The 22,572-nt window shown below is 58.1% G+C and overlaps 2 protein-coding genes across 16 annotated transcripts; both read left to right on the top strand.

Moving 5' to 3' along the window:
* The first annotated feature begins 124 nt into the window (after positions 1–124).
* ADAM15 (ADAM metallopeptidase domain 15) lies at positions 125–10,402 on the top strand. 13 transcript variants are annotated; one of them, XR_011498255.1, is made up of 24 exons: positions 135–352; positions 1,508–1,605; positions 2,223–2,299; positions 2,715–2,793; positions 2,974–3,050; positions 3,143–3,335; positions 4,110–4,175; positions 4,258–4,326; positions 4,405–4,574; positions 4,696–4,780; positions 5,239–5,387; positions 5,474–5,648; positions 5,930–6,022; positions 6,147–6,451; positions 6,538–6,733; positions 6,974–7,051; positions 7,481–7,553; positions 7,762–7,900; positions 8,315–8,384; positions 9,016–9,087; positions 9,174–9,244; positions 9,502–9,573; positions 9,864–9,988; positions 10,084–10,402. XR_011498255.1 is itself a non-coding variant. In XM_014837061.3 (23 exons), the coding sequence occupies exons 1-23, from the start codon at positions 274–276 to the stop codon at positions 10,124–10,126; spliced, it is 2,583 nt and encodes an 860-aa protein (XP_014692547.2). In that variant the 5' UTR covers positions 125–273; the 3' UTR covers positions 10,127–10,402. The 13 variants fall into 13 exon arrangements, 9 of the variants coding, with proteins under 9 accessions (XP_014692547.2, XP_044613697.1, XP_044613696.1 ...); XM_014837061.3 differs by lacking the exon at positions 9,174–9,244 and having other exon boundaries at positions 125–352; XR_011498254.1 differs by lacking the exon at positions 9,174–9,244 and having other exon boundaries at positions 9,502–9,736.
* A 1,118-nt stretch (positions 10,403–11,520) lies between these two features.
* On the top strand, positions 11,521–15,726 carry EFNA4 (ephrin A4). Of its 3 annotated transcripts, none has more exons than XM_014837069.3 (4): positions 11,521–11,654; positions 13,794–14,089; positions 14,518–14,586; positions 15,009–15,726. In XM_014837069.3, the coding sequence occupies exons 1-4, from the start codon at positions 11,542–11,544 to the stop codon at positions 15,143–15,145; spliced, it is 615 nt and encodes a 204-aa protein (XP_014692555.1). In that variant the 5' UTR covers positions 11,521–11,541; the 3' UTR covers positions 15,146–15,726. The 3 variants fall into 3 exon arrangements, with proteins under 3 accessions (XP_014692555.1, XP_014692556.1, XP_014692559.3); XM_014837070.3 differs by having other exon boundaries at positions 14,521–14,586; XM_014837073.3 differs by having other exon boundaries at positions 15,152–15,717.
* Positions 15,727–22,572: the final 6,846 nt, after the last annotated feature.

The following is a 22,572-nucleotide window of genomic DNA, read 5'->3' on the forward strand; positions in this document are numbered from 1 at the left end:
AGCGGCGTAGGAGAGCAGCGTACGGCTAATCGCAGTCGGGGGCTGGGTCCTCACCTCTTTAGGACCCGGCGCGCGACGGGGGCGGGGCCTTCCCGGGGGCGGAGTCGAGGCGGAGGCGGAGCCTGGCTCGGGACCGGGTGGGAGAGGGCGGGGCGGGGAGGAGCCTGGTGGCTGCGCAGGGCGGCGGGGTGCGCGAAGCAGCCCCGGCGGCCGCGGCTCTTCGGCGCTCGGCCCAGCACCTGCTGCCCTCGCCCGGCCCCGGGCGCCGCTGCCATGCGGCTGGCGCTGCTCTGGGCCCTGGGACTCCTGGGCGCGGGCAGCCCTCTGCCCTCCCGGCCGCTCCCAGATACAGGTGAGTACCCGGCCGGGAATGGGCAGGGGGGAGGACTGGGAGGAGGCGCAGGGAAGTCGGGAGGCAGCGGGGTACTGGGGTCGACCGGAGACCCTGGGAGACCCCGACCAGAGCGCAGCCCGCCCTGGTCTGTTGTCACGGGCCGAGGGCTCGGCGACTGGGCGATGGAGTTGAGAGGGAAGGTCGGGGGATGCCGGCGCCCCCTGCCCGGTCATTTTCTGCATGGTCCCCGCGGACACTTCCAGGCTTCGGTACCAGGCACCGAGCGGCCTGGTCCAGCGCTCCCTCAGGATCGCGGGAGAGGGTAGCTGCTCCCCAGGACTGACGCCTTCGCTCCTCTGGGGCCTAGCTGACCGTTCCACCCGGTGCCAGGGCCCCAAGTGGACATGCTCGCAGGGTTTGGCGAAGAGAATTCTTCTGGCCCCTCAGGCCTGAGCGGCTAGGCACCCCTCATCGTGGTGCGGATGCCACCAGAAACCTGGCTGAGCGGGAGGGGGCCCGGGAGGATCCGGGAGAGGGGAGAATTGGCCAGGAAAAAGGCTGGGACACCAACTCCTCCTTGGAACTTTCACTTCCCGCTGCTGTCTTGGGCCGGGGGCCGAGAAGGCAGGCGGGGGTGGAGTGTCCGGAGGAGAAAGGGCCTTTGGGGGGGGGGGGTCGGGGAGGAAGCGGAGGCTGTGGGGAGCGGGCGTGCCTGACTGGGCATAGGGTGTTTGGGGGGGGGGGGTGTTTGCACTGCTCACCCAGAAATGGGCGTTCCTGGCATCTCTGATGTGAGGAAAGGGGAGGGTGTGTGGGCACTGGGCCACAAGGCTTCGCCCAGTCCCGAGAGGGGGCATTCCTGGGGGCGACGCTTGACAGGGAGTGGGAACAGAGGGAGGGTCCCTGTGAGAAGCTGGGATTGGCCTGAGGGGGACAGGGAGGGGCAAGCTAAACTTTTTCTGAGGACTTGTGGATGGGTTGGTGCGACGCACTTGAAGAATGGGAGAGAAGCTCCCCTCCCTCTAGTATTCTCCTTGAAGTCCCAGCATGCAGTGCAGGAGTCCTTCAAGCAGAGAGGGGCCTTGACTGCTGGGAGCCGGGTGGATCAGAGGGTACCAGCCACCCTAGCCCTTGTGCTGATTCTCTCAGCACTCTCTTGGGGTGTCCTTGCAGGTGGCACTGAGGAGGAGCAAGGAAGGCCGGAGAGAAGGATCTTGGAGCCCCAGATCCTTCAGGACAACCTGACATTCAGCCTAGCAGAGGTGCTTCAGGTGAGCCTCGCTCTCCCCTCACATAAAGAAATACGCCCCCCACAGCCCGCCCCCCCACATTACCAGGTGTCTCAAGGCAGAGCTTGGCTGAGGAGCAGGTGAGTGGCCCTCACTGTATCATGGCGGCCTCTCCCGCTACACCCCAGCACCTGGCTTCACTTATTCCCCACTCCCCTCTACACACATCTGTCTGCTCAGCCTCACCCAACCCCTCCATCTCCACTGGAGAGATCTGAGGCCAAACTTGCTTTCTTGGCCTCACGTTGTCAGTTTTCTCAGTGGGGGGACTTGGAGATGGTCAAGGCCTCACTCAATGTCCCCCCCTCACCCCCCAATTCTAAAGCTGAGTCAGAGGAAGGGCTGGGGCCTGCACTGGGTCCTCCTCAATGCTTCCTCTCTAGGCAGGAAGCTGAGAAGGGGCGGCTCAGATACCTTCCTTGACCTCCCCACACAACCCCCCAGAACAATGCCCCAGGCCAGGCAGGGCTTCCTGGCCCCTCCCTCGGGATCCCCCCACCAGTGATCTCATCGTTGGTGCTCTCCTGAGATTTTCTGGTTAGAAAGGATAGGAATTTCGGGCAGGGCCAGGGAGGTGACATGCCCTCTGGTGCCCACAGACCAGTCTGCCTGAGGCTTTGCGGATCAAATTGGAATTGGATGGTGAGAGTCATATCCTGGAGCTGCTACAGAATAGGTAATAATGATAGTGGTAACACTGATAATAATAATACAGCTAACAACTTATATAGCATTTACTATGTGCCAGGTACTAACTGCTTGAACTCATTTAATCCTCATAACATCCCTATAAGGTAGATGCTATTATGTATTGTCATTGTCCTCATTTCATATATGAAGTCAAGGCATAGAGAGGTTAAATAACTTGCCCAAGGTCACACAGCTGGTGTGTGGTGAAAACCAGATTGGAACCCAGACAGCCTGGCAGAGTTTGTGGCCCAACCATTATACTCTGCTGCCTCTGGGGGAAGCAGGAAGGTTGAGGGACTGCCTGGCCCCCAGCCACCCCTCTGTGACGTGCAGGCCTCAGGCTGTCACTGAACCATCCTGGGAGGCAGCTAACACTGCCTTCCTTTTTCTTCATTCCACAGGGAACTAGTCCCAGGCCACCCAACCCTGGTGTGGTACCAGCCTGATGGCACCCGGGTGGTCAGTGAGGGACATACTCTGGTGAGTCAGGTCCTCTTCTGCCCTATTTCTGGCCTGAGAGAAGAAGGGAGGGGCAGTGGAGGGTGCCATCCCTGGAGAATGTGGGAGGAACGTGGCCACAGGAAGCTCACCCACAGGCCAGTCTCCTGGGCTCACATCCTGGCCTGGCCTGCAAGTGGGCACTAATGTCTCTCTCTGTAGGAGCACTGCTGCTACGAAGGAGGAGTGCAGGGCCATGCCAACTCCTGGGTCTCCCTCTGCACCTGCTCGGGCCTCAGGTACAGGGGGCAGAGTCCATGAAGATGGAGACAGCGAGGGTGCATGAGGCATGGAGTGGAAAAGTTTTCTGACTTCCTGCATCTTTCCCTAGGGGCTTGGTGATTCTGTCGCCAGAGAGAAGCTACGCCCTGGAGCTGAGGCCTGGGGACCTTCAGGGTCTCCCCATCATCTCCCGGATCCAAGACCTCCTCCTGCCAGGCCACACTTGTGCCCTAAGCAGGCGTGCATCTGTGTCCACTCGGGTTCCCCCAGAGCGCCACCTGGGACGGAACCACAGTCACCGGGTGAGGATGAGTGACAGGAGGGCTGGGCTGCTGTGTCCCGAGGGCTGGCTCCCCTGGACCCTCAGAGCTGTTCACAGTAACCACAGCTCCTACTAAAGGAGCGATTTCCACATGCCAGGCACTCTGTGAACATTATCTCCTTTATTCTTCCCGGCAATCCTGGGAGGTAGGTCCTATCAATAGCTCTATTTTAGTGAGAAAACCAGCTCAGAGAGGTTAAGTGACCTGCCCAAGGCCATTCAACCAATAAATGGAATATCCAGGATGTAGATGCAGATACTCGACTCAAACTCCTCATGTCTTATGATTCCATATGCAGAGAGCTCTCACTTAGGTATAGAAAATACAGTTACCAATCGTAAAGCAATAAGAACCCACTTTCCTAACTTGTAAAACAGGGATAATAAACTACTTACCTTACAGATTTGCTTTGAAGATTAAATAACTTAGTATATATGCAGAGTGCTGAGAACTGTACCTGGCAGATGGTATTTGATGGTGTTGGCTATTATTATTATTATTAAAATTTTGGGAAAAGCACTGAATTTGGAGCCAGAAAAGCAGGCCTCTACTCCCAGCTTCATAACCTACTTCTTAGTCGACATTGGGCAGGCCCCAGGCCTCTCAGACTCTCAGTGGTTCATCTGTAAAATGGGCTCTTCACTCTCCTCAGTGTGACCACACAGGGTGGGAGTAGACACCGCTTGGTCAGCCCTGCGCGGCTGCTGGCAGTGAGTGGTGGGTGTGCCTGATCCTCCTTCCTCTTGCCCACAGCGGAGGCGGGATGTGGTGACAGAGACCAAGATTGTTGAGCTGGTGATTGTAGCTGATCATTCCGAGGTGAGCTTGCTGGCCCCTGCATGTCCTCCCCTGACCCCTGCCTACCCTGCCGCCTGTCACGGTCACCTCTCTTGACCCACAGGTCCAGAAGTACCAGGACTTCCAGTACCTGCTGAACCGCACACTGGAAGTGGCCGTCCTCCTGGACACAGTGAGTGTTGGGCTGGGCAGCATCCTTACAGCCTCCTGACCTCGGGAACCCCTCTCCTGAGCCCCAGTTCTCTTTCAGTTCTTCCGGCCCCTGAATGTCCGGGTGGCGTTAGTGGGCCTGGAGGCCTGGACCCAGCGTGACCTGGTAGAGATAAACCAGGACCCAGGTCTCACACTAAACAGCTTCCTCCGCTGGCGCCAGGTGGACCTGCTGCCTCGATTGCCCCACGACAGTGCCCAGCTGGTGACGTAAGACCCCCAGGCTCAGCCAGTGGCCTGACCAATTTCATACCCACCCTCCCCACCTGAGGCCTTGAAGCCCTGGCCCCCTTGGCTTGTGGCCTTGACCTTTGACCTCTCAATCCCACAGTGCTACTTCATTCTCTGGGCCCATGGTGGGCATGGCCATTCAGAACTCCATCTGTTCTCCTGAATTCTCAGGAGGCGTGAACATGGTGAGCTATTTCCAAATCTTCTCCCCATTCCCAATTCAGCTTCTCCCAACTGTGGTACCATTTATTCACTAAAACCCCCTACAAAGTTACCAACCCCAAAGCTGTGGGTATAGAAGGTAGGGGTGCATGATGTGACCTCTGCTGTCAGGGCACCTCTCAGTTATGTCCAGCTCATCCATGTACACGGTCTTCACCTATGGGGTCCTCCCATTTCTTGGGGCAGGAGGGAGCAGCTGGGGCCCAAAGAACAGAGGTGATCTCCCAGGGCCACACAGTGAGGGCGGGAGAACAGGACTGAGCTAGAACCCAGGTTTCCTGCCACCCAGGCCTGGACTCTCCTCCTACTTTAGAAGCAATTAAGGAGGGAGGCAGTCCCTGCTGAGTGCCCAAGAGGTCAGATGAGAGAACAGGAGCAGTCAGGCTGGTGCTGGACCTGGGGTACCCCTCCCCAATGACAGGACCACTCCACAAGCATCCTGGGAGTTGCTTCCTCGATAGCCCATGAGTTGGGCCACAGCCTGGGTCTGGACCACGACTCCCCTGGGAACAGCTGCCCCTGTCCAGGCCCAGCCCCAGCCAAGAGCTGCATCATGGAGGCCTCCACAGAGTGAGTAACTGCAGGATGTAGAGAGGGGATGGGGTAGGGGGCAGGGAGCCATCCGCAGTTCCAACCTTCCTTGCCGCCCTCCCCAGCTTCCTGCCAGGCTTGAACTTTAGCAACTGCAGCCGCCAGGCCCTGGAGAAAGCCCTCTTGGATGGGATGGGCAGCTGCCTCTTTGAACAGCTGCCCGGCCTGCCCTCTATGGCCAAAGGCTGTGGAAACATGTTTGTGGACCCCGGCGAGCAGTGCGACTGTGGCTTCGCTGATGTGAGCCCCTCCCCCAGAGCCTGGCCCCACTCGCTTCTGTGCCCTCACCCTGGCTCCTTAGCCCTCTCCAGCCTCCCAAGCCCCTCTCTGGTCCTGAAGGAACCTCTCACACCTCGGCCACCTCCCTGTCTGCAGGGATAGCACAGGGATCATCACATCTAGCTCTCCCTCGCCGTGTGGCTGTGGGCGCCTTCTGGGTTTGGGCTCTGGGAGGAGGGGTGGGGGGTGGGCTCTCAGGCCCAGGCTGCTCTGATGCTCGGCCCCTCTGCCCTTGCCCACAGGAGTGCACTGATCCCTGCTGTAATTACCTCACCTGCCAGCTGAGGCCAGGGGCACAGTGTGCATCCAATGGACCCTGCTGTCAAAACTGCCAGGTAGGCACAGACTCAACTGGCCCCCCAGAGCTCGCCCGCCAGGGGCCAGGCTGGAAAGGGTCATTCTGACTCCCAGGGCCTGGCTGGATTTGCACCCACACTGATGCTCCTGCACCCTCCACAGCTGCGCCCGGCTGGCTGGCAGTGCCGCCCTCCCAGAGGTGACTGTGACTTGCCTGAGTTCTGCCCAGGAGACAGCTCCCAGTGCCCCCCTGACATCAGCCTGGGGGACGGTGAGCCATGTGCTGGTGGACTGGCCGTGTGCATGGAAGGGCGTTGTGCTTCCTACGCCCAGCAGTGCCAGGCTCTCTGGGGACCTGGGGCCCAGCCGGCCACACCACTTTGCCTCCTTACTGCCAACACTCGGGGAGATGCCTTTGGGAACTGTGGGCGCAGCCCTAATGGCAGCTACATGTCCTGTGCCACTAGGTAAGTGAGGAAGCCTGGATCCTCCCCTGGGTTTGTGGGAGCCTTGGCCCCACTCCCACTGAGCCTGCACCTCTTCCCTCACCCAGAGATGCCATCTGTGGGCAACTCCAGTGCCAGGGGGGTATGGCCCAGCCTCTGCTGGGCTCAGCCCAAGATCTGCACTGGGAGACACTGGAAGCCAATGGGACCCAGCTGAATTGCAGCTGGGTACACCTGGACCTGGGCAACGATGTGGCTCAGCCCCTCCTGACTCTTCCTGGCACAGCCTGTGGCCCTGGCCTGGTGAGCAGCCTGGGTGAGCAAGACCAGGTGGGGAGGGATGTCCGGGCCATGGTGAGCAGTGTCCAGGCCTCAGTGTCCGTGGAGAAGGCACAAACTCCAAGGGGAGTGCAGATTTTACTTCAAGTCATCCATGAGCCTCCCCATCTATAAAAGGGGGTGTAGCCTGAGCCCTGTTGGCCTCCCAGTGCCAGTAAAGCTTTGTGAGAACGTGATCTTTGCTCTTCTCTCCCCATTGGGCAGGTGTGTCTCAACCGTCGATGCCAGCCCGTGGATCTCCTGGGAGCACAGGAATGTCGGAGGAAATGCCATGGACATGGGGTGAGCTGGCATAGGGGAGATGGAGGGGGAGCAGGGAGCCTCCAGGGAGAAAAAGGATGATGGGCTTTAGAAACATATATACCTGGGTTCTAATCCTTGCTCTACCATTGCCTAGCTGTGTGACCTGGGGCAAGTTATTAACCTCTCTGTGCTCAGTCTCCTTATCTATCCATTGGGCATAATAATAGTACCCACTTCCTGGGGTACATGAGATGAGTATGGAAGCTTCTAGCACAGTGTCCAGCATATAGGAGGTACTCACAGTGTTAGCTCGATCTACTTTCTCCTGGCACGGACAGTGACTCCTCCAGAGCTCCGGCCCTCTCCACCCCACCATCCACAGCACACCTTCCAGGTGTGGACATCTGAGATCTTGAAAAGCTGGGGACAGAGTGCAGAGCCCCTCACTGCTCAACCTATACCTCCTAGGTCTGCGACAGCAATAGGCATTGCCACTGTGAAGAGGGCTGGGCGCCCCCTGACTGCACCACCCAGATCAGAGGTAGCGCGGGCAGGGGGGCAGGGGCTGCAAAGCGGCTCATCCTTTAACCCCCTCCTTTTCTGACCCCTTCACTCCTGGTTTCCAACTCGCTGTGACCCCTGACCCCTACACCTTCTCTGATCACTTGACCTCATGCCCTGCCCCCTGCCCCTCTCTGGGAGCAGAGTTCTTAGTCCTGCCCACCTCCAAACCTGCCCTCACCCCACAGCAACCAGCTCCCTGACCACAGGGCTGCCCCTCAGCCTCCTGTTGATGGTGGTCCTGGTGCTGCTTGGTGCCAGCTACTGGCACCGTGCCCGCCTGCGCCAGCGACTTTGCCAACTCAAGGGACCCAGCTGCCAATACAGGTACCAGCCTCCCTGCTACCAGCTCCCTAAACACCTCTGTGGAGGACAGCAGCTCTGGAGCTCTGCCCCCACCCCTTCTGCAGCCCCTCCCACCTGGTTCTGACACCAAGCCCCTTGGACCACACCCTACACGCCTCCCTTCCCTACACGTGCCCTGTAGCTCTTCACCGCACACGTAGACCTGTGTAGGGCCGCTGGGATGCTAAGGCCATTTCCCCCCAGGAACCCCTGTGCTGGGTAAGAGGGGCCCCCGAGACTGATCCACTCCCCCTCCTCACCCCTGATTTGGCCTAAACACACGAGTTCCTCTCCAAGGGGCTGCAAAAGGTTAACCATGTACTCAAGGGTCACATATGGATGGAGAAAAGAGTCTGAGGCTGGGCCCTCTCCCTCCTTGTTCTTCTCCATGCTCAGGGCAGCCCAATCTGGTCCTCCAGAACGCCCAGGACCCCCGCAGAGGGCCCTGCTGATCTCAGGCGCCAAGGTGAGTCCTGGATGCCAGAGGAGAGAGGGACCCACCTTGGTCGGGCATCCAGCTTGGGCCCTGGGGTGGGGGGTATTGAAGGTTCTAGACTCAGAGAAAGACTCACATTGCCCAAAAGCCAATCAAAGGAGTCAGGGCCAGCCCTCCCCTCCCCTCCCCTGGCTGCAGGCGAGAAGCAGAGTCCAGCCTCGAGTAGGGAGGGGCAGTCACCTAGAGGAGGGTCTGCTGAGCTCTTTGAGCTGGCCAAGCTGATGGCTTTGAGAGGTGGGTCTACCTGTGCTCCCAGCAGTGGCCTCTGGAGGGCAAGGGGGGTGGTGCCCAGAATGGCTTTCAGTGTGCCAGGACCTGAAGAGGCCCAGGTCACCATGTGTAGAAGGGCTGGTGAGTGCCCCTGCCTTGAGCTCTCTGGATCTGATGACAGGAGTATGTGTATGGAGGTGGTCTGCATGCCCACCCCACCACTTGTCACCCCCTCTGCATGCCACTAAATAACTCTGCATTCACAGCCCCCACTGTCCCTGGGACCCTGGCCACCCCTCCCTGGGCACTAACCCCTCTCTGCCCACATCTGTCTCTCTGCTCCCCCCCCCACCCACTCTGTACCTGCCTGCTCCTCCTGCTCTCTTGGCAGGCTAGTGCTCTTGGCTTCCCGGCCCCCCCCTCCAGGCCGCTGCCTCCAGACCCTGTGCCCAAGAGACTCCAGGTAAATCTGGGCCAGGCCCCACCCTGGCCCAGGGCTGGTGGGAGGCTTGGTACCCAACTGCAGTTCTCATCCCTGTTCCCTGCCAGTGGTGCCCTTCATTAGAGGACCAGGGTACCCCTCAGCCTTCAGACACACTGAGCCCCAGAAGCAGCAAAGGGTGAGCCTCCTGCCTTGGTTTCTACCACCATCTAGTGGTCAGTGGCGGGACTGCAGTCGGCTAGGGACACCACTGGTGACCCATACCTTCCTCCTCTGAGGCATCTGCTGGCATGCACCCAAGCCCTGTGTGCATGTCTCCATTCTCTCCTGCCCCCTGGCTGACTTTGCATGTTGACCTGAAGGCCTTGGGAGAACCACTGCATGCCCACTGCCCCTGGCTGTGCTCTCACAGCTACTGCACCTCTCTCTGTTCAGGCTGAGCTGGCTGACCGACCCAATCCCCCCACTCGCCCTCTGCCCGTTGACCCAGTCGTGAGGCGCTCGAAGGTAACAGTTGGGGGAGAGAAGGGCACAGCCTCTCCCCCTACCCAGGTCTCTGGTGCTAGTGGCTGTGGCGATGGTGGTGGCTGTGGCGATGGTGGTGGCCGTGGCGAGATGCCTCCTCCGTACCTAAGGGCACATACCCCAGTGGTGTCTTTAATGGTGACAGGTTTGTTTGAAGACAAAGGTGACCTCTGGTGCCGCCCTCCTAAGCTGGTGTTCCCCAGCACCAGTGCATTGGGGGCGGGCAACATGATACCCCCTCCCAAGCTGGCCTCCTGCCCTCTCTCTCTCAGTCTCAGGGGCCTGTCAAGCCCCCACCCCCGAGGAAGCCACTGCCTGCTGACCCCCAGGGCCAGCGCCCTTTGGGTGACCTGCCTGGCCCAGGAGCTGGAATCCCGCCCCTAGTTTTACCCTCCAGGTGGGTGGGGAGGGGCGCTGAGGATGGGTGGGCAGGGCAAGCTGTCTGGGGAAAGGGAGACCTCTTACCTTTTTTCTTGGCTTCCCGCACCCCAGGCCTGCCCCGCCGCCCCCAGCAGTGTCCTCGCTCTACCTCTGACCTCTCCTGAGGTTTCGCTGCCTCCAACCTGAATTTAGGACTTCAAGAGGGGGACCTGTCCCCTGCGGTCCCCCGCGATGACCCAAGGAGCCAGAGCCTGGATGCGACGGAGCAGGCGTCTTAAGACACCGGGCACCTCCTTGCGCTGTCGAGTTGCAGCTAGGAGTTGGGGAGGGACTGGGCGCTGGACAGGGCTGAGGGAGGGGCGCACAGCCTGTCTCTGCTCAGTTGCAATAAACGTGAGATCTTGGGAGCGCGCCTCGGAGTTTGTTGGCTCAGGGAAGACCAGGTCGCCCCTGCTGCGGTTCCAGGTCTGGTCGCCAGGAGACGCTGCCGCCTCAGTCGAAGACGGGATAGGGAGGGCGAGAGTCCCAGGCTGGTCAGCGTGTGTCCCCCTGGGATGCTCGGGGCTTGTTTCTGCCCAGGCTGGGATGCCTTTCTGCGCAGTCCAGTACCACAGGGAGTTGTACGCCCTTTGCCACCCCTAGTTGCCAAGTCCTCACCCGCAACGGTGCGCGGCTCCTGGAGGCGGCTATCGACAGAGCGGCCAAGCTATTGGACTCCCCGTCCCCACCCTCTGACCAGTGGCTGGGAAAAGTTAATCTCGCTAGTGCTCTCAGAGCCCCGGAGCTGGGGTGGAGTGGAGCGGCGGGTCCCAGGATCCCAAGGCCCCGCACCTGCCTCCTCCCCCGCCCCCGCCCCCACCTGAGGGCTTGGGAACAAAGGTGCTTTGTATAGGCCGCAACCACCTCATTACTTCGTCTTCGGTACTGGGGCCGCGTGGGCCCTTAGCCCAGAACGAAGGTGTGGGGAGGAAAGGGACAGGAGCCAACCCCAAGGTAGGCATTAGATCTTGCCACCTACAGCAGGGGATGGGAGGGCGGGGGTAGTGTCCCATGAGGCGATTTGTCCCTTCTCTCCTCGCGCTATCCCTAGACGTGCAAAGAAAAAGAGGCAAGGTGCTAAGGTGTCTGGACGGGCTCAGATCCTCGCCTGTGCCTCACTTTCCTCTTTCTTGGCAAAGGCCTTGTGCTCCGATTTAAACCTTTCAAACTTCTAATAAGGCTTTCTACCCTGTATTAATGCAGACACGAAAGACAGGACCTCCCTAAAAAAACTCCTAGATAGTGGAATACGTCCCTCCTCCCTGTCCCCTCGCAATGCGGTCTTGCCTCCGAGCTTGGCTAACCAGGCGCGCGCTACGGCGCACAGAAGGTTAACCAGAGTTCGCTCTGAGCGGAGAGGCGGAGACGTGCTCCCATTGGTGGAAAGTTATCCAGGGGCGTGGCCAATGAGTCTCCGCTCTCCACCCCCCTTCCCCCACACCCCCCGCCCCCTCGACTTTGTACCTTTCTCGCCGCGACTGCGAAGCGGGCCGGTACGGGCCGGACCAGATCAGACCGACCCCGGGGGCGATGCGGCTGCTGCCCCTGCTGCGGACTGTCCTCTGGGCCGCGTTCTTGGGCTCCTCTCTGCGAGGGGGCTCCGGCCTCCGCCACGCCGTCTACTGGAACTCCAGTAACCCCAGGTAGCCTGGCCGAACCTGGCAAGCGACAAGCCGGGCCTGCGCGTTCCCGGGCCGGGCGCGCGCCCGATACTAGCTCTGTGCGCGGCGCCGCCTGAGCCCGGCTGCGCGCCGGGACTCCTTTGTTTGAGCCGGCGGGGGAGGGAGGAGGGGGGAGGGGCGAGGCGCGCCCCACGTCTCCCCCCGCCCACACGTGTTGTGGGGCGGGCGAGGACCCCAGCCCCGAGGGCAGTCTGTGGGGTCTGGGGGCCAGGAGCTGGGGGGCCTCGGTCCGCACTCCGAGCCCCGCCCCCCTTGCTTCTTTCCTGGAGATCCTCAGACTCCCTCTGGCCCGAGCTGGGGCAGGCGGGCTTGAGAGGGAGGGAGGGGACTTAACTCTCGTGAAAGAACGTAGGTTACTCTCCTCCTGCTCATTTGGACTCCCCTCTGGCGCTCGCTCTGTCTCCTGATTTCATTCGGTATCTCTGCTTTCATCTCAGTCCTTATCGGTCGTTCTGTTTCTGCCCGGTCTCGTCCCGGCCCTTCTAGCTAAATCACCTCTGGGCAAGTCGTGTGACCTCCCTAACCTCAGTTACCTCATCTGTAAAATGGGCTAGTAATACCTGGTACCTTGGGAAATCAGGCGGGCTGACTGAGGTCATGTGTGTGAAAGAGGTGCAGGCTGTACAGATATATACACTATTATTTCTTTTTCTCTCTTGAGCTGCCTGCCTTTGAACCTCGATATTTTTTATTGTTTGCATCCTCCTTCCCAGTTCTCCCTGCCTCTCTCTGTTCGCTCCATCTGTTTTCCTTTCTGATTTTCTATTTGAGGTAATCTGTGACTCTGTTCACTTATTCACTCACTAGCATTTATTAAGCGTGTAGTGTGTGCCGGGACTTGTGCTAGGATGATGCTGAGGATTCGAGAGATGAAATCTAGACTCTCCCCTCTGGGAGCCCAAAGACCCCCTGGGAGGGCAGGCGTCCAGACAGGTCATTACAATACCAATACCATGTGATGAGAGCTATTGTCTTCCAACAATTCCTCTCTCTCCGTTCCAGACCAGTGCCTCTGAATCGCTTGGAGGACTTGTTAAAGATTCAGATTCCTAGCCCCCAGCCCTGAGGTTTCTGATTCATTCATTCAATCCACAAATATTTATTGACCGCTGTCCTTGTGCAGGACACTTTTCTAGGCGCTGAAGATGCTGCGGAACAAAACATACAAAGGCCCAGCTTGTGTTCTAGTAGGTATGAGCTGAGCCCAGGAATCTGCATCTCTAATCAGAACTGCTGATGCAGGTGGTCCTTGGACCACCCATTGAGGGACACTTAGAGGCCTTTCATAAGTCAAGCTGGGCTGCGTGTATGGAGGGGAGAGGGGAAGTGGTTCATGCTATATTTGATGCTGTGGCAGGCAGCCTGTCTCAGCCCTTCCCACTTGGACTGCCTCTCCCCAGGCAGCTCCCAAGAGGTAGGGAAGGGAGTCCTGGGGAAGCTGAAGATTGGGTGATGTGTGGAGGGAGCTCTCCTCCATGTCTGGCACTTCCTTGTCCTGGCAAAAAAAGGAAGGCACCCACCATTCACTCCCTCATTCCTTTTTTTACCATGGCATTCTTTTCAGCATTGGGTTGAGGTCTAAAGGGCAGTCTTCCTCTCTCTGCATTTGCTAATGAGGATACTGTTCCCAGTCTCCATCTCTGCGTCTGTGACTGCACTGTGGACCCAGATCTGTGCCCCTTACCTCTGTGCCCCAGCTTCTTCGCAGCAGCCATCCACCTAACATTTATCAAGCACAGGTGCTATGCCAGCCCGTGTGTTGGGCACTGGAGCTAGAGAGATGGGTGACAGCTCCAACCCAAAAGGTAGAGTGTGGTGAGTGGCCTTCTCACATTGGAGCTCCATGGTTGTGGGCACTGAGTCGTTTAACCTCTCAGAGCCCATGAATCGAACCCGTTAATCAGTTACCTCATCCATTTCTTGCACTCTCCTCATCTCTCAAGAGTTGTCAGTCTGGGGAACTCAGGCCTTGCTGAGCTGCTCCCTCTCCAGCCTTGGGGAGAGACCAGCAGGGACCACTGGGAAGGGGTGTCTCTGACCCTCGTGCCCAGGCATGCTGTTCCATAACCCCCTCAGCCGGTGCCTGCCTTGTGCCCACAGGCTGCTTCGAGGAGACGCCGTGGTGAATCTGCACCTCAACGATTACCTAGACATCTTCTGCCCGCACTATGAGGGTCCAGGGCCCCCCGAGGGCCCTGAGACGTTTGCTTTATACATGGTGGACCGGCCCGGCTACGAGGCCTGCCGGGCAGAGGGGGCAGGTGCCTTCAAGCGCTGGGTGTGCTCCTTCCCCTTTGCTCCCTTTGGCCCTGTTCCCTTCTCGGAGAAGATTCAGCGCTTCACGCCCTTCTCCCTTGGCTTCGAGTTCTTGCCTGGAGAGACCTACTACTACATCTGTGAGTGAGGAAGGGCACACTGGCTGTCTCTTGGGGAAGGTGGGGAAAGGAATGGGGTACCTTGCCACTGCCACCAGTCCGGGCAGAGAGCCTGAGGTGCGGGGGAGGGAGAGGCCTGGGAACAAAGGCCAGGCCTGGGAGGTGGGAGAGGCTGGATCAGGGAGTGGGGTGGGAGGGGGTCTGAGTCCAGGACTGCGTAGGGGGACATCTAGAGTGAGTCTATAGAGAGGAGGAGAGAGAAGAGGAGCTAGGAAAGGGGACTAGGGGGATGAGGAGCACCAATGGGGCCCAGCACCTGGGTATGGGCCAAAAGTAAGGAAAAGTTTTCCAGGAACTGGAGGGAAGAGAAGCTGGGGGGTCTGAAACTGGGTCTGAGGCGTGCAAACTAGCCTGTGCTGACTTCTCCCTCCCGATTCCCTACCACCCAGCAGTGCCAGCTCCGGAGAGTTCTGGCCAGTGCTTGAGGCTCCAGGTGTCTGTCTGCTGCAAGGAGAGCAGTAAGTGGGTTGGGGCATGGGGAACACCTGGCTAGTGTGGGGCCCTTGGGAGTGAGGGAAGGCGTGGGGAGAATGTGGAGCATCAAACTCTGAGGGGCCCCGGGGAGGCATTAAGCCATGGCCTCTTCTTCCCCATTTAGCCTTGTGGGAGCTTCCACTGCACCCCTTTATGCTGGGCTGAGGGAAGGGCATCTCCAGGAACAAGGCCCTTCAACATCTGAGCTGAACTCCTTGTCTCTAGTGGCAATTTGGGGGAGACTTGGACGTTGAGGCTTAAAGAGGATGAGGTGATAGAGGATAGGAAGGGAGTGCCTGGTTTGGGAGACCCTGAGAATGGGATGGGAGTGAACAGCTAATGGGGAGGGCTGGAAGGAGGCTGCTGAAATGGAGGACTCACCAGTGCCACCCCCTACACCTCACAGAGTCCGAGTCAGCCCATCCTGTTGGGAGCCCTGGAGAGAGTGGCACATCAGGGTGGCAAGGGGGGGGCACTCCCAGCCCCCTCTGTCTCTTGCTGCTGCTGCTGCTCCCAATTCTGCGTCTCCTGCGAGTTCTCTGAGCCAAGCCGACCCTTCCTGCCACCTCCAGGAGCCAGAGCCCTTCCAAGATTCCCTGGAGGAGGAACCCCTGCTACCTGAGCTGGGATTGCCAAGCCAGACAGACAAGATGGAAGAGTGATGGGGGCAGTCAGAGGGTCTGAGGTGACCCTGAGAGATACCGACTCCCTCCTCACAGGCTAAAGAGGAGCTGCAGGGGAGACAGCCCTGGGCTCTCTTGAGCAGAGGCAGGGCAAACATAGGGTCTCTATCAGCTGCTTTGATGGTGTCATGCCATCCCCCAGGAAGACTGGGATTTTGTGGGACTGAGTCCTTGAGCCTGCTGGGGGCCAAGGCCGAAGATCTGGGGACAGGTCGACTGCTGGATCAGAGCAAGGAAGAAGCCCAGGCCTGCTATCTGTGCCCAGTGCCCAGTGGGCCTCTTCTCTGGGGTAGCACCTTGCCCTCCCCAGGGGGTCACTCACTTGTCTTCTGTGAAGATAGACTTGCCATGTGGTTGAATTTCATGCCAGTTTGTATTTTTATAAGTGTCTGGACCAAACCTTCAATAAACCACCCATCTTTTTGTTGTTCTCCCCAACCTACTGCCCTCTGACTCCTTCCCCGATACCAGGACTCCCTGCGCCCTCTGCTCTCAGCTTGGCTTGGCCTGACCTCCATGCCAGCTGTGCCCAGGCCATCCATGCCAGGCCTCAGTAGGCACCCCTCTGGGCAGTGTGGGGTGGGTGCCAGCAGCAGCTGTGGAGCTTGGCACCTTCCCCCACCTCCCTAGCTGGCTTCCTGTGCTGAGGAGGGGGCAGATGCTCCTGACAGCCCACCTACTTGGGGCACTGCCCAAGCTGTGGTAGTACCAAGTAGGGTGTGGGGGCAAAAGCAAGGGCTAGTGGAAAGACAGCAGCACCTGGGTTTCTGAATACCTGGGTCCGAGAGCTGGGTGGCTGCCCCCTCCCCAAGGGCAGTCTGGGCGGTTCCAGGCCTAGAACTGGGAAGGTGGGGTCAGATCAAAGCCGCCTTCCCAGCGGCCTCTTTGTTCTTCGCTTTTACAAGGAGAAGGGGGTGGGGCCGAGGAGGGAGGGCCCCCTTTGCTCTCAGCCCCACACTGTCTCTCTACCTCTTGCAGGCGAGGCTATGATTCCCCCCCAACCCAACCGGGACCCTCTTTCTGAACGATGTTCTGGGTGGAGCCAGGGTTAGGGGTGCCCCTTCCCCCGCAGCTTTGCTCCACCCGCCCCGGTGCCCCGCAGCCTCCACTGGCACGGTGCCGGCCCGCCTGGCACTGAGCCAGCGATCGATAGGTGGATGTTGTGCTGATTAGCTCGGGCCGGCTGCGGCAGCGAGAGGCGGCGTGTGAACACGCGGGGGTGGGGGGGGGGGTGGAGGCTGGGGGTCCAGAGACTGACCGACACCGCGAAATGCTGGACATCGTGAACCCCCTCCTCATCCCCTTGGACTCTTAGGTCAGACCCCGGTCTCTAGGTTAATTCCATTGCTCTGGCTGAGGCCTGGGGTGAAGGACACACCTCGGGCGGAGCAGACACGAGTCGACTCCTTCCCCCATTCGAGGCCACTTTGAGAAAATGCCATATCTGTAGTTGCGTGTGCTTGCGCATTCGTCTGTCAGGGCCCTCACCCAAAAACACGATCTTTAGCGGGGGCGAGGGGCTGGGGTACAGAAAGAGTAGAGTCTGAGCTAAGGATGAGCTTTGAGCTCTGTCTTCTGGTCCTGGGTTCCAGTTGCGTCTCTACTGTCCTCCAGGAGGGTGTCTATATGTAGCCGTGGAAACTTACTGTACTGCACCTCTCCAGTGAAACCCATAGGCGGGGCACGCTGGGGAGACTGGTTAGTAAACCCTGTCCTGCATTGAGGACTGTGGGGGTCTCACCGGACTCCCAGTGACCCCAGACACCCCCCTCTTCGTGGGCCAGGCCGGGCGCGCTCGCTCCCGAGGCGGGCCGCTCCCGAGGCGGGCCGGCGCGCGGATCCGCCGCTGACAAGAACGCATGTGCGAAAGAGACGCGGGGCCCGGCCGGCTTTCCCGCACTCAGACACACGCCCTCACTCTCAGTCAGACGCGTACACTTGACACAGACATACGCCCTCGCCGGCCGCCAGGCTCCCTGCAGGTACAAGGGCGGACCCCTCGGCAGGGCAGCCGCGCACTTGCACGGGGGGAGGTCGCAAACTCGGGCCCGCCGGCTGCAGGCCTCAAGCCAAGCCAGTCCTCCCTACATCCACTTTCCTCCCAGCCTGGGCCCTGCGCGGACAGCTGATTCAGTCCCGGGGTGCGTCCCCATGGAAAGCGAGAGCCAAGTCCGCTTATGGGGCCGAGACGGGCCAAAGGCGCTGGGCGGTCCTCGGGGACTGGGCCCTACCCATGAGAAGTCCTCAGGGCGTGTTCCGGGGCGCGGTTCCAGGAGGCTGGGCAGGACTGCAAGTTTTGGGGCGTCACCGATCTCCCCTAAACTCAGCGGCGCTAGACAGCCAAGGGTGGGGCCCTCAATTTGCTGGGCCTGCCCTAGTCTCTGCCGAACAATGCGACAACGCCCCTCGTCTTTGCATCACTCTATATCGCTGTCCCGATCCTGCTCCACACTTTCTGAGGTTTTAAACAGCCCTCTTTCCCTAGATGCTAAATCCTGAAGTTTGGGTCTTTTTATGGGACCCCTCCCTTTTTTCTTCTACCCTTTCATTAATTCCTTCCTCCCTTTCCTTATTCATTCAACAAACTGTGAGCTCCCAGCGCGTCGTTCTTGCAGTCGGCCACACCAGCTGGGGTCGTCGGGGGATCCCCAGTGGTGACGCAGTTGGAAAGAGGCATGCTGGCTTCCAAATAACCAATAGAATCCCGGGGCCTGGGGCATGAGGTCATCGGCGGTGATGCCCATTGGTTCAGGCCAGAACGTGAGGGGGTCCCCATAGCAACCGACGGTGCGTCCGAGCGTAACCTGGAGAGTGGTCTTTGCTTGAGCTCCAGTGGCAGCTTGGGTGGTGCTTGGGCTGGGGGCGGGGAGGCTGGGATGGAGCTCAGCTTCCCAATTCCTGCAGCCCTAGCCCAATCAAGCTCTGATCTTTCTTGAGATATTTTTCTCACTCAAAGTAAGGGTCAGTGCCACAACCCAAGAGGGGAGTATTGGCAGCAGCGTTGGGGTCCTAGGCGCGGCACCCGGAATGTTAATTCTGAGATCCTTGTGTTTATCTGCATATCGTCTGCATCTCATTTGCATTCTCTTCATTTAAGGTCAAATTGGGCAGACATCTCCACATCCCCAGCCCTGTCTCTTGTCTGTATCCCAAATCTATCCCTTAGCGGCTCTAATTTCTCTCAGTTGTCCAGTTCCTTACCCCACCCCTCTTCCCAGCCCCTAGTGTCTCCCGGGGTGGGAGGGGGCACAGCCTAGCTAAAAGAAAAAGGATGAAAAGTCTGCCTCTCCTCTGGATGTTTGGTGACAGATGGGGAGGGCTGGTCTGTACTACCTAGAGACTAAATTGGCAAAGCAAATGGTGGGGGGAGGTGCCCCAGGCTGGGGTGAGGGTCTCTAGGGCCAAATCACCCACATGCCTGGCAGGGTGCTGGAGCTGGGGATGCCTGCTTCCAGCCAGGGGCAGGCCTGCCCACCTGTCTGGTGCCAGGGCAGCTTCCTTCCTCCAATTAAACACTAATGAGGTGTCATTAACCCTTACTTTACCTGCCAGCCCTCAGGTGAAACTCAAATTCATGGTCTCACACTGAGGAAGAGGGAGAAAGGAAGCCAAGAGGCAGTAAGGTCAGGGGACCAGGAGACAAGAAGGTGGGGCCAGAGGCATGAGCAGCAGGCACTGGTTATCCTCTGTGTGCTTCTGAGGGATTCTAGGCATGGGTGTCCCACCGTCAGAATGCATTTATTCTTCTATTCATCAATTCAACAATTATTTATTAAGCACCTCACCTACTCCTACTAACTAAATACCAGGCTGCATGCTCGATGCTGGGGATACTCGCTTCAATAAGACAAGATCCCTTCCCTTAAGGAATCTTGAGATTACTCAAGAAGACAAACTGGCCAACAAATGCTATTATAGAGCTATGCACAAAGTGCTGTGGGAACACAGGGAAAGTGAGCTGTCAGGGAAGGCTTGGATTTTGAAGGACAAAGTTTCTGGCATGGAGGGGATGTGTAGAACTAATAATTCTTGTGGATTTGACTCAGTGTGGGTCCATGTTTAGCTGCGTTTTCAGGGCTGCTGGTGTCTGCCCTCCCAGAGCTGTATGTTTTGCATCTGTGTGTTTGTGTGTGAGTGTACGTGTGTTGTCTGGATCTCTGAGTGTCTGGAATCCCTTCTCCTGAACATACATTGTGGTTTTATTACAGATCAATGTTTGCTGTGAAGCTCTTGCACAGATTAGCCTGAACCTGCCCAGCCCAGGGGAGGGGAAGTGGAGAACTGATGTTGGCTCTTTGGGAAGGGGTGGGCAGGCACCATCTTCACACCTGGGGGCCCAGACCCTTGGCTCCCCAAGTGGCAAAAGGCTGGCCAAGGGAGGCAAAGGGTTGGACCCCAGGCTATGGTAGGCTGTGCCGAGGCTGTAGTCCCCTCTGCCCCTGGCTCCCCAGAGGAAACATGGGGGTTATAGCCACCACTCCCCACCTAGATCTCAGGCCCCCTCCCCTAGCCTGTTCTTCTGTCTGCGGAGAAGCAGGCCAGCTCAGACCTGTCTGCTGGCTCTCTCCCACTGGGAGCGGATCCTTTCCAGGGGACACGAGAGGGCTGGGGAATGCTGGGGCCTACTTGGAGGCCCCAGGTACTCCACCCTGGCCCTGGCTCTCTCCAGCCTGGATTCTCCCCGCCCACTTTGGGGTGCCACTTCTCAGGGTTTTGCCTAGACATAGCCATCTTTGCCAGGTAAGCCCTTGACCACTAGGCAGAGGGTGGGGCGAGAGTTCTGGCAGTGAGGACTGGCATTGGGGGGCGGGGGGGGGGCAGCAAGGAAATTGCGAAGCTACTCAGAGACCTCTACCCTCGTTCCTTCTGTCTCTTTGCAGCCACTAACTAGAAAGCCAAATTTTGGTGGCAGGAAAAAGAAGAGAGTCTGGATCTAGGGAGAGTTTTAGGGGTTAAAGAGAGGCTCTGAGGTCTGAGGAGAGGGTCAAGAACCCCTCCTTCCACACTGTCAAGAACGGGACTTCCTTTTTTGGTTGTAACTTCCCCTCCCCCTCATTCCATCTAATCTTTTCCTACCCCCTCCTTACTCCCCAAGCCCTCGGTTACCTCGCCCACTCTGACAGCTCTTAGAGAAGCTTGGAGATGGGGGGACAAATGGAAAGTCTAGTCTGGGTGAGGGACCTCAGGAGATAACCTCTCAATACCGTGATGATGAGGCCTCCATTCGTCAACCTCCTTGTGGGTCCTACACACTGTGCTAAGTGCTTCCCAAACGTGGATCTGAATGCTCGCACAACCAGCTCCTCAAGGTAGGGTGTTCCTATCCCGATTTTACAGACGAGGAAGCAGTCTCAGGGAAGCACAGGGACTAGCACAGCCAATGAGTGGTAGAACTGGAATTCGAACCCAAGCCCATCCTATGAACTGCTAAGCACGACTGCCTCCTCCCAGCTTTCCTTGAAGCACATTCAGAGGATTCACACACACCTCTAGTGTAACACTCCAGAGAGGGCCCCCGGTTCAGGCTTCTTAGCTTCTTGGACTCATTAGAGGGATCAGGGTATGACTAGAAACAGAGGTTATTACACTCCAACCCCAACCAGCAAGGCCCGCATCCTAATTTCCTGTGTCCAGGACCACACATCAGTGCACTGGGTTCCCTGCTGTCAGTCGTGTGTGTGGTTCCACGTCAACTCATGGACATTAGGGCACCACGCAGCCATGCTGACACACACAGTGGGAAGTCAGAAGATATGTGCATTGGCCTCCTTGTTGGCATGCTGGCACCCAGGTTTCCATGTTAGGACCACACCAACAGACTGCCTGCACTGGGGCACACACATGGGCCCTGTGCAAGGTGCGGAATCTGTGAATATTTCATGTCTGGAGCTGGCGGCTGCCTCTCCCGCTCACAGGCGTGCCCAATGCTCCTTCTCATAGGCTCCTTGTTTATTTGTTTAATGAATTATTTATTCACAGCCCCCCTTCCCTCCTGGCCTCCCCCTCCCCCAGGCCCTAGCCTCCATGATTTATTGAACACAGCTCAGCTCTGTGGTTGCCACCCGATGTCCCGGGAGCCGCCTTGGGTCCAGCCTGAGCACTCCCTCTGCCCTCGACCTGTTCAGCTCCCTGCTTCCTTGGCCCCAGGGGGTGGGGGGGGATGGGGAGAGGCGGGGAGGCACCATGTTCAGAGAGTTCCCAGGGGCCTGAGCTCAGTGCCTCTGGAGAGAAACATGGCAGCCAGCAGTGTTCTGGCAAGCCGGAGGGTCAGAGGGAAATGAAGGCAGAGATTGCAGGGCAGGAGAAAAGAGGCCTGAGGCCCTAGAAAGTGAGGGTCAGCCTCATGGAGAGAACCCCAGCCTCCACAGATGCCCTCACCCCACAGAGAGCTGTTGGTCAGGGCCCAGGCCTTAGACACCAGTGTGTCTAACTAGGTATAACCCAAGAGAGATAATGAAATCAAGAAATCCATTTTATGGGTCTCAACCAGCTTTCTATTTATTTTTTTTTTAATTTTAAGAATAGAACAGAAGAAAAATATGAGTGCATCCTCGGTAATAAGAGTAAGTATTGTTTCATGAAACATTGTTTCAGTTGCATGTGAATGTGTGTGTGTGCATGTGTATGTACTGTATTGTAAATGCAAAATATAATCTTACTGTGGGTTACAGTCAGGAAAGGTCTGAGTCATAAACCTTTATCAACAGGCCTAGACCCCACTGATGGAGGCCTGGGTCCTTCCATGACCCAGATGCCACAGAAAGAGGCCTAGGCTTCAGATCAGGTCCCAAGCATATGGACAGTGGCCCAGATCTTATACACAGAGACTCAATCCTTGGAGAAGCCCAGGCCCCATGAATAGAGGCCTATACACAGGCCTAGGCATTATAGCTGGAAGCGCATGTCCTATGGTCAGAACCGCCACATGCAGTTGGGCAGTTTGTGCATGGTACAAAGGAGCCACCCATGGGGCTAGTAGAGGCTGACATAAGCCCAAGCTCTCTGACAAAGATGGGGAGACACATAGGGCCACCTCCCGCTTAAGGAAGTGGCACCTTTGTATTTACACAAAGGCACTATTTGCCAAGAGATGCACCCTAAGGACTGGGTCTGCATAGAGGGTGTTTTTTCTAATTCTCACAAAAGCCCAAATCAGCCAGCAGCTGATTTGGTTAGAGGCCCAGATAGACAGAGCACCAAATCCCATGGACAGAAACTTAGGCCCTATAGAGAGTGTCTCAAAACCAAAATACCAGAGGCTCAGACCCCATAGAGAGAGCTGCTTAA

Source organism: Equus asinus, chromosome 25 (genome assembly GCF_041296235.1).
Source record: "Equus asinus isolate D_3611 breed Donkey chromosome 25, EquAss-T2T_v2, whole genome shotgun sequence".
Classification (NCBI taxonomy): Eukaryota; Metazoa; Chordata; class Mammalia; order Perissodactyla; family Equidae; genus Equus; species Equus asinus.

What these genes read in the sequence shown, in the direction of transcription:
- ADAM15 (XM_014837061.3), top strand. Translation starts at nt 274, where the DNA reads ATGCGGCTGGCGCTGCTCTGGGCCCTGGGACTCCTGGGCGCGGGCAGC. An exon ending in CTGCACCACCCAGATCAGAG is followed by an intron (nt 7,554 to 7,761) that starts GTAGCGCGGGCA and finishes CTCACCCCACAG; the next exon opens with CAACCAGCTCCCTGACCACA. An exon ending in CAGTCGTGAGGCGCTCGAAG is followed by an intron (nt 9,574 to 9,863) that starts GTAACAGTTGGG and finishes TCTCTCTCTCAG; the next exon opens with TCTCAGGGGCCTGTCAAGCC.
- EFNA4 (XM_014837069.3), top strand. Translation starts at nt 11,542, where the DNA reads ATGCGGCTGCTGCCCCTGCTGCGGACTGTCCTCTGGGCCGCGTTCTTG. An exon ending in AGAGACCTACTACTACATCT is followed by an intron (nt 14,090 to 14,517) that starts GTGAGTGAGGAA and finishes CCTACCACCCAG; the next exon opens with CAGTGCCAGCTCCGGAGAGT. An exon ending in TGTCTGCTGCAAGGAGAGCA is followed by an intron (nt 14,587 to 15,008) that starts GTAAGTGGGTTG and finishes TACACCTCACAG; the next exon opens with AGTCCGAGTCAGCCCATCCT.